Source organism: Syngnathus floridae, chromosome 9, assembly GCF_059516105.1.
Source record: "Syngnathus floridae isolate MCC-2025c chromosome 9, RoL_Sflo_1.0, whole genome shotgun sequence".
In the NCBI taxonomy this organism is placed as follows: domain Eukaryota; kingdom Metazoa; phylum Chordata; class Actinopteri; order Syngnathiformes; family Syngnathidae; genus Syngnathus; species Syngnathus floridae.
In genome coordinates this window covers 2,999,634-3,008,159 of record NC_142421.1, presented here as the reverse complement: position 1 = coordinate 3,008,159, position 8,526 = coordinate 2,999,634, and the positions used below count along the sequence as shown (strand labels likewise).

The following is an 8,526-nucleotide window of genomic DNA, read 5'->3' as shown; positions in this document are numbered from 1 at the left end:
CTGCACGAATACTTGATGGAAAAGTAGACATGTTCTGCCCCTTACTGGTGTCATGATGGTACTGCAAGTTGATATTTTGCAGTCTACCATGAAATTGTATAACGTTCTTGTAGTCTTTAAATGGACAACTGGTGCAGTACAAGTCACGTTTGAGTCGAATTTCATGAGCAGCCATGCTAGACCATAAATTACATATTTAAAAAGACTACCCTCAACATGACTTGAGTGACCTCGTGCTTTGAAGGCCACATTTCATCGTTGCACGTAAATCGAGACATCAGCAAGAGTGTTCAGTGTAATTTTGTAAACCCAATGAATCAAGTGCAATATGTTTCAAGTCTTTTATTGTGACAGCATAAATGATTAATTCAAGTTTTTTCAAACACCCCTCAACAACTCGACAAAATGAAATGACCTTGCTTCAGATGACTATGTAGACTTAACGCTCACATTGGAGTGGTTCTTGGAGTGTAGTTATTCATGATAAAAGAAAGTGTTAGACAGATAGTTGGAAAACCCCAAAAAAATCTTGTGCTTGTTGTGACCTTTAAAAACTACACGTCTGCTTAACAAAACACACACTACATCTCTTAACAGACGCACATGAGGAATCCAAGGACATTGAAAAGGAGTGTTTTTGTCACAGGCGGGCGTCTACACGTAGTCACTTGGCCAGGAATTCCAGAGCTGTGTCTCTCTCGTCTATTAGCTCTTTGGCCGTGGCCTCCATCTTGGCCTTGGAGAAGTCATTGATGGCCAAGCCCTCCACTATTTTCCAGGTCTTGTTCTGAGGGGATGGAGTAAAAGCATGTTAATTACTCCGTTAAGCCGCAACATTCCAAGTAGCGCGCTGCCCAGACTTGCAGCCAGTGTTGGAACGAATTTATACGAAAAAAGTAACTAGTTGTTGTTAACTTAAAAGCGGGGGGGGCGGGCAGAATGTAAGGCACGCTAACCTTGATCTCGACAGGGAAGGAGTAGATGAGGTCATTTGGGACTTTGTAGGTGTTGCCTGCGGAGTACACACCCATGGAGATGAACTCACCCTGGATAAAAAAAAAAGAGAGAACAAACCTGTTTGGAATAGTAACTCCTAATTTTCATCATGTGGGTTATATGTTTGTACACCCCCCCGCCCCAAAGAATAAATATGAGCAAAATTCACCTCGGGTGTGCCGAACCAGATGTCCCTCATGTGGTCGCAGATGGCTTTGGCTGCAGACATGGCGCTGGACAGCTTCCTGGCCTTGATGACAGCGGCGCCTCTCTGCTGCACCGTCTGCGGCAACACCGGAAAGACAGTTTCGGTTTGGACTAACTGCAAGGTCTAAAAAAAAAAAAACACTACGATGTTTACACACAGTGATGAAGTCTCCTTTGAGCCAGGCCTCGTTCTTGACGGCGTCGAAGCAGGCCACTTCGCTTCCGGACACGTTGACCGTGCAGTGGTGCACGTCTGGATACTGCGTGGACGAGTGGTTGCCCCAGATGATCACGTTCTTAACGTGGGTGGCGGGGACGCTGCAGCACATCGCAACCTGCGGCGCAGACACACACGTGGGAAGTCGGAAATGTATCAGAACTTTAGCAGGAAGTAGAATCCCCGCAGAGACACACCTGAGAGCGAGCTCTGTTATGGTCGAGGCGGGTGAGGCACGTGAAGTTCTCCTTGGGAATGGAGGGGGCAGACTTCATTGCAATCAGACAGTTGGTGTTGGCTGGGTTTCCGACCACCAGAACCTGAAAGTATCCCAATCAGTTCCCCTTCGTGTGTCAACGATGTGGAAAGACTCCTGGCGCTTACTACCTTGACGGTCTTCTTGGAGTACTTGTTCAGGGCCGCCCCCTGGGTCTCGAAAATGGCCACATTGGCTTTGAGCAGGTCCTTCCTCTCCATGCCCTCCCTCCTGGGCATTGAGCCCACCAAGATGGCGGCATCCAAGTCCTTGAAGGCCACTTCGACCTTGTCGGTGGCTACGATATCTGGGGGGGAGGAGAATCTCTGCGTGAATCAACAGGTGTGTGTCGATACGGAACGACAGTGTTTGGCTACAGAGGTCCCGTTTTGGTCAGTGTATTATTCACGGAGGGCCTCCCACAGACCGTCACCCAGACCCCATGTGTGCATGAAACACAGGGAAGCATAGTTTGAATGGGGAAAATTCCACAATGGAGAGGCCTCAGTGTTGCCTTGCGAATGGAAGATAGTTCATTTTTGAAAAGGTTGCTTACTTGAACTGATACAAACCCTCTGTTATTGCAAAACTCACCAATTTGCCATTTTTGTTTTCATTGCTTATTCCCTAGTTAAATGTTTACCTCTCAGAAGAGGGAGGGCGCAGTCCTGCAATTCCATGACAACGCCTTCCAGGACGGGCATCATGGGCGGAATATCCAGGAGGAGCAGTGTGATTGGCTGGCCCGAAAGACGAGGAAACAAATTAACATCAAGCCACGTAGCAAATATATTCTGTCTCGACGCCAACTTATTTCAATTATGAGGGAATACAAGAGCTCCTTTACCTGATCTTTACCAAAGACATCACCTTTGGCAACGCTGAACAACAACGAATAGGCAATCTGCCCTGCAGCACCAGTCACCAGAACTCGAATTGGCTCAGACTGTGAAGGGTAACGTGGAAGAGAAGAGAAACGTTAGAACGAGGATTGATTTCACACACAAGGGTATGTAGGTGGGGCAGTTAGGCAGGCATTAGGTGGCACACTTCCATAGGATGTTGTCGACATACCCGTTTACACGCAGGATTAACCTAATCTAGGTTACTTCAAATATAGACTCTGAGATTTCTCCTACATACATTATATAAAAGGAAAAAAAGTAGGCAACAACAAATACAGACTGTTATCTTTAAACATGATATAAAAGAAAGAAAAATCAACTTGACAACAGGGGTTAAAATGACATGGAAACTTAATACCAAAACTTAGCATGGCGGTCTGTCATTCAGTGTACAGCTCGACCGGTGTTACGTAATAGAAATGTCATACGTGTAAAGCTTGAAATCTGTTTTTTTTTTAAATCATAAATTATATCACAGGCTGTCAAAACACACATTGGCAGATGAATAAGATCGAATCGGTGTTAGTTGCGTGCACTCACCATGATGTCGATCGCTTCACTTTCAACTGCTCACTGGGGAGGGAGGTCATTCGCTGGGGGGAAAAAAACAAAACAATACAAAAAAAACCTCGCGGCAGTATCGCGAGAGTTGGAACGCTCGGGACTGAACCCCGGGAAATGTAGTCGTATCATTGTTTCGGTAGGTTTTTGAAAAAATTGAACCACAAATGAACTATTTTTCTACAACTAGTGAATATAAGATACTTATTAACGTGTGTTAAGATCCACTTTGAAGCCCACCGACTGCTACTGCTGATTCCGTCAGTCTCGCTAATTAGCCTGCTCCCATAGCTGTTGCCTGGTGACGCCAATGACGCTGCGGTAGTTAGCATTTAGCAACGTGGGAGCTATTAATTTATAGAAAAATAAAAACTTAACAGTCGTGTCTTGTTTGCTACAGTGGGACGTTCGACGTCCACACAGTTTAAATTAACATGTTAACTAGTGAAGCGGGTGGCTTAAATGACATTTGGCGTCGTGGGCGATGAAAGTTTGGAATGAAGTTGGACGCGAGCCACGTAAAAAGAAGATGCTACTCCCATAACCGCATTGTAAGTCATCTAACCAGTCGATCAACTTCAATTGTGTTGTGGTGTTCTTCTTATCTAACGTAACTTAACGTCTCTAGTCACAAATAGATAAACATCAGTGCATTACAGTTTAACCCCCAAATCAGTGTTGCATTACTCTACTTTATCATTTCATTCAGTGACTATCTTGGACATGCAATTAATTCAATATTTATTATTGTGTCTCTATTTGCAGTGGTTTCATTGTCAGCAAAGGTCTCTTGGTTTTGGCTTTTAGAGAGGACCTTCCAGGTGAGCATGGTCTTATCAATTTACTTAAAATTCTTTGTTCCATGTTGTATCTGTCAAATGATGGCAAAATGGCAAAATCACTAAATGTATTACTTTTACCCCTTCCACACACTGTAAACACATTTTAAACATACTGGACATATTTAATGTCTGTCTAAATGTGCAGGTCCAACTTTTGTGTTTAAATATCCCTTCTTCCAGCTCAGTGGCCTAGTAGTAGAGTGTCCGCCCTGAGACTGGAAGGTTGTGGGTTCAAACCCCGGCCGGGTCATACCAAAGACTATAAAAATGGGACCCATTGCCTCCCTGCTTGGCACTCAGCATTAAGGGTTGGAATTGGGGGGTTAGATCACCAAATGATTCCCGAGCGCGGCACCGCTGCTGCTCACTGCTCCCCTCTCCCCCAGGGGATGGATTAAAATCACATGGGGATGGGTTAAATGCAGAGGACAAATTTCACCACACCCAGATGTGTGTGTGACGATGATCATTGGGACTTTAACTTTTTCAAAGTGTGATATGATCTGGTACCCGTTTGCCATACTAGCCTGGTGCTCCTGTTTTTTTTCTCTGTAAAAATAATCGAGGTGTATCTTCTGTCCCTTGGAGCCACTCAGAAGTGACATTGGGAAAAGTTCAGCCAGCTGAGGATTCTGGAACATTGCTGGCTTTGCCTCCTTTGTCCTTTCACCTCCCTCCTCTTACCCCCTTTTCTTTTCTTTATCGCTATCCTATTCTGCTCCTCCACTTGGGCCTGAAGGGTGCACCTGAGCGAGACCCCCCGTCACGTCGACAGCTGCGGAAGGGGGTTGAGGGCAGATACTGTATAACCAGGAGGACACCCCAAATCAGCTTTTTATCTGCTCCGGTAGACTATGGTCTCTCTGCAAACGTGACCAGATTGAAGTTGCCACATCCCCGCCTGTGTAGCGTCGCGAGTCTCGACATTACTGTCATGTCTACTATGTGAGATTTTTAGGCTCTGTTGCACAATTGCTCTGGTGTTACGAACGGGCCTCCAGTCTCATGTTTGTATTCCACTAGGTGTCAGTGCAGGACCACAGTCAACACTACTAACATTGTTGACCTGTGATCCCAGAAGATTGGTCGCCACTTCACACAGAGTAAGTAGGCATTTCATTCATCGGTAATTCAATGTGCTTTAAATTCAACAATTAAAAATAGACATTTAAAAAATCCAGAATGTAGCAAAAAAAATACACACCTCTGAATTCACTTAAATGTTTTTATGGATTTATGATTAACTAGTCCAAGATGCACCCGGCCTCTCGCCTAAAGTCAGGTCCAAGATGATAAGTCATATTTTGAAAGTTGCTGATCCAAAGTGCGGTTTCTCGGCCGCGCGCGAAGATCTCAACGAGTCCCTCTTACTGTCTTTTGATGAAACCTGAGCAGATTTCAAGTCATGTCTCTTGTGTATATGTGGGAGGGAAAAGAGCGACAGTGTTGACAATCGGGGAGAACCCAGGCCTCAGCAAACACACCGAGTAAGTTCTTGGCATTGATGCAGAACTATTCAATTAAAATTCCTAATTCACACACACACACAGACGCTGGCATGCTGGAAGTGTGTTTCTTCCAAGTGAGCCTCGACCGCACTCCCTCTCTCTCGCTGTCTGTCTCCCAGAGACGTTTGCATAAGCAAATGGTCCGTGAAATGGCTTTTGATGGAATCAAACTCCATATTAAGACAAATGCATATTTCATAGCCGCCGATGGACTGATTGACAGAGCGGTGTCCTTATTTCTCCACTGCGGATCTTCTCCCCGAAGGCGATGCTTATCAGAATATTACCCTGGCTTGACTTGTTTTTGATATGTCAACTTGTAATTTTAGACCTCACAGGGATACTTTGGGTTGAAATTGTTTGGTTTGTTTTTCTGTGCTTTTTTTGGTAGCCACTAGGGGGCGCCAACCTGCTGCATGCTGACTTTACGCGTCTGAACATTTATTTGATATCCAGATTAAGGTCCTTGTGCTTCATTTTGTTAGTCACGTTTAAGACCACGACTAGTGACATTTTGGCCTACTAGTACTCAATTAATTTCGACAAGTAAAGTCCTCTGCTGCACTAGTAACATTACTTGGCAAACTATTAGACCCCTGGAACTTGCAACAAAATTCTCACTTGTAGTCTAGTAACATGTTGTCTTGTATGCCAATTTCTACGCAACAAATTCCACATTTTTTGTGTTAATCAACGCTAATCAAAGTGATGTCATTTTAGCCGACCAAGGCCAGCTCGTCAGACCTTTCATTAACCCCAGATCCTAAATCCATCCAACTGGACCGCCGATGGCAACTCGGTGCCGAAAGCTGGCTGTCACACCCTTCTGCACAGCCATAATGTTGCATTTGGGGGTGGAGGAGAAGGGGGCTGCAGGGGTGATATAGGGGCCATGCAACAGACAGCACTGCATGATCCGCTCGCCTGCAGGTTACCAGCAACATGGCTGGTCCTGTTTGTCTTCTCTCTCTCTCTCTCGCTCTCTCTCTCTCTCCCCCCCCTTCCCTTGCCCCCAAAGAAAGGAAAGAATGTTTTCCCCCACAACACGGCTCCGTGCGGGGATTAAGGCCCGTTTCGAGCGGCCCGGGGTCGCGCGGCAGATGTTAGCCAGGATAGCTGCTTGTTGCCGTGACAACAGAAGGGCCGTTTGGGATGTGGGCCCGCCCAGACGACCTTAAGCGTATGTATGGGTGTGTGAAGGCAAACTAGTGCCAGTTTTGGATTGAAAGTTGGGACACATGAGGGCTAAACAGTCAACGAAATGGACAAAACTATTGGGGACACGGTGAAAAGTGAACTTCGAAAATTAGTATTAAGATGAATGGTTTTGTTTATTATACATCCAAGACATTTGGGTCCAGTGTCTCGATTTAACAGAAGGCCGGAAAACTGGTTTGTTTCGATAGCAATTGTTTTGTCAGCTTTTGTCAATCACAGCAGCCGCACAATTGAGAGAAACACAATATCAGCGTTCAAAACTCGAGACTAATGATGACTGACATGATCTTTGTGAGGTACTGTACATTCTGTTATGTAACAATGGCCCAGACGGTGTAAAATGAGCAGGAACGTGAATAGGTCAGTCAAGCGATCATTTCTTATCCCCGCCCGCTGCTTTTCCCAACTTCCTACGTTTTAACTCGAACCGTTGCCCTGTTAACAGTGTCGGGCACAGCTCGGGATTAATCGTCAACATGCGAAAAGCGAACCTACGCTCTCCTGACGTCAAAGGGGGGTCAGCGTGTGGTTAACTCCGAGGCCCGGCGGCGGCCCCTCTGCTGCTCCTCGCCGTCAACTCCGACGGGAAGAGGATACCTCGTCTGACAAGACAAGACTTGACCCACGAATAGAGGCACAGCTCTACTTTTGTGCCGCGTAGAAGTACAGAATTCACTCTTGGGCCGATCATTTGTGGGAGGAGGGATGAGTGGAGTGTCGGTTTTATTTCTTTTTCCGTTTGTTTGTTGGTCAGGAATGAGTTAACCGTTTTGTTAGCTTCGATTACTAACACCGAATATTAGCTTACATATGAGTTTGAGTTAAATGTCTGACGTAGCCATCGGGAAGCCATTTTGTGACTCTATTTGGCAGGTATTCTTAGATTTGACTGTTTGACAAAAAAAAAAAAAGGTGGATTATGAAAGGATATTTAACAAGGCCCCGTGTCCAAAAGCGAACAGGAAGTTCAGGACCGTTTGGGGTGAATTCCAATCTAAAAAAAACAACAACAAAGCAGTTAAACTAGACAGTTGGGTCACGCTAAATTGCAAGATTTTTTTTTTTTTTTTTTACCTGCATCAGTTGAAGTGGGCGAAGAATGAGGTCAAAGTTTGATAATCATTTGGACGATCAGCTCAGGAAAAAGTCAGTTGTTTAAATTAGAGGAAACCCAGATGCCATTTTAGATCCAGAATGTTTGTTGTTTGTTTTGGTACTTGATGCACTTTAGTTAAGTATGATTGACATCTGCCAGGTCACTGCTGGGAGTAGACAAGGTAGGGGAAAAGATTATTTACTTGTAGATGGCAGAATGCCTCAGTCGGAGGTTTGAGAGGGCGATAGCGACACCGGAATCCATCTCAGAGGTCGTGGACGCGAGCCCTTTTGCTCCGAGTGCCATCGACTCGCCGTCGTATCAACCTGTCACAGGTGGAGCGAGACAGAAAGCCCGCCGAGGTGTGTCCGAGGTGTCACGGCCTCGTCTGGGAGGTGACAGACAACCCGTGTGTGAACGCGTGACGGCTGAATAAGACCGTTAAGAAGTCTAGGGGACGTTCGGCGTGACCTTTCCTTTCTACCGGGGTCGGCGGCCACTCCGTCAGCCCGACGGCAACTTTGAAAGGACGTCAACGAGCTTTTGACAGGTTGGAAAGTTGACTGCATTAAGATCCGGTATATGTTCCGGTACTATATTCTGAATGTGACTCCGTCGGCACGGTGGAGTTCGCGGTCATTAGGTGAGGGACGAACGGCGGGACAGCAACCGGCTTTAGGAGCAGAAAAAAAAGAGCGTAAACAAAACCTCAGCGTGACA

At 45.8% G+C, this 8,526-nt stretch overlaps 2 protein-coding genes across 6 annotated transcripts in view; one reads left to right on the top strand and one right to left on the bottom strand.

Moving 5' to 3' along the window:
• The window catches only part of wdpcp (WD repeat containing planar cell polarity effector), a 50,872-nt gene that overhangs the window by 8,924 nt on the left and 33,422 nt on the right, over positions 1-8,526 (top strand). For 2 of the 5 annotated variants that reach the window (XM_088384479.1, XM_088384483.1), the window contains exons 1-4: positions 3,202-3,281; positions 3,908-3,963; positions 4,724-4,929; positions 5,008-5,087. The gene's annotated coding sequence lies outside the window, so the exon portion shown is untranslated. Of the gene's footprint in view, positions 1-3,201; positions 3,282-3,333; positions 3,694-3,907; positions 3,964-4,723; positions 4,930-5,007; positions 5,088-8,526 lie in introns of those variants that run through there. The other 3 variants (XM_088384482.1, XM_088384480.1, XM_088384481.1) reach the window with 3 other exon arrangements.
• mdh1ab (malate dehydrogenase 1Ab, NAD (soluble)) lies at positions 328-3,257 on the bottom strand. The gene is made up of 9 exons (XM_088384487.1): positions 3,122-3,257; positions 2,524-2,622; positions 2,320-2,416; positions 1,808-1,983; positions 1,618-1,740; positions 1,362-1,538; positions 1,166-1,279; positions 957-1,046; positions 328-787 (listed from the first exon to the last, which is right to left on the bottom strand). Exons 1-9 carry the CDS (start codon positions 3,122-3,124, stop codon positions 665-667), a joined length of 1,002 nt encoding a protein of 333 aa, XP_088240613.1. The 5' UTR covers positions 3,125-3,257; the 3' UTR covers positions 328-664.

Excerpts from the sequence above, each read along its gene's own strand:
- mdh1ab (XM_088384487.1), bottom strand. Across the intron at positions 1,984-2,319 it reads CGCCCTCCCTCTTCTGAGAG|ATATCGTAGCCACCGACAAG; the intron begins GTAAACATTTAA and ends CCTCCCCCCCAG. Across the intron at positions 1,280-1,361 it reads TCAAAGGAGACTTCATCACT|ACGGTGCAGCAGAGAGGCGC; the intron begins GTGTGTAAACAT and ends GTGTTGCCGCAG.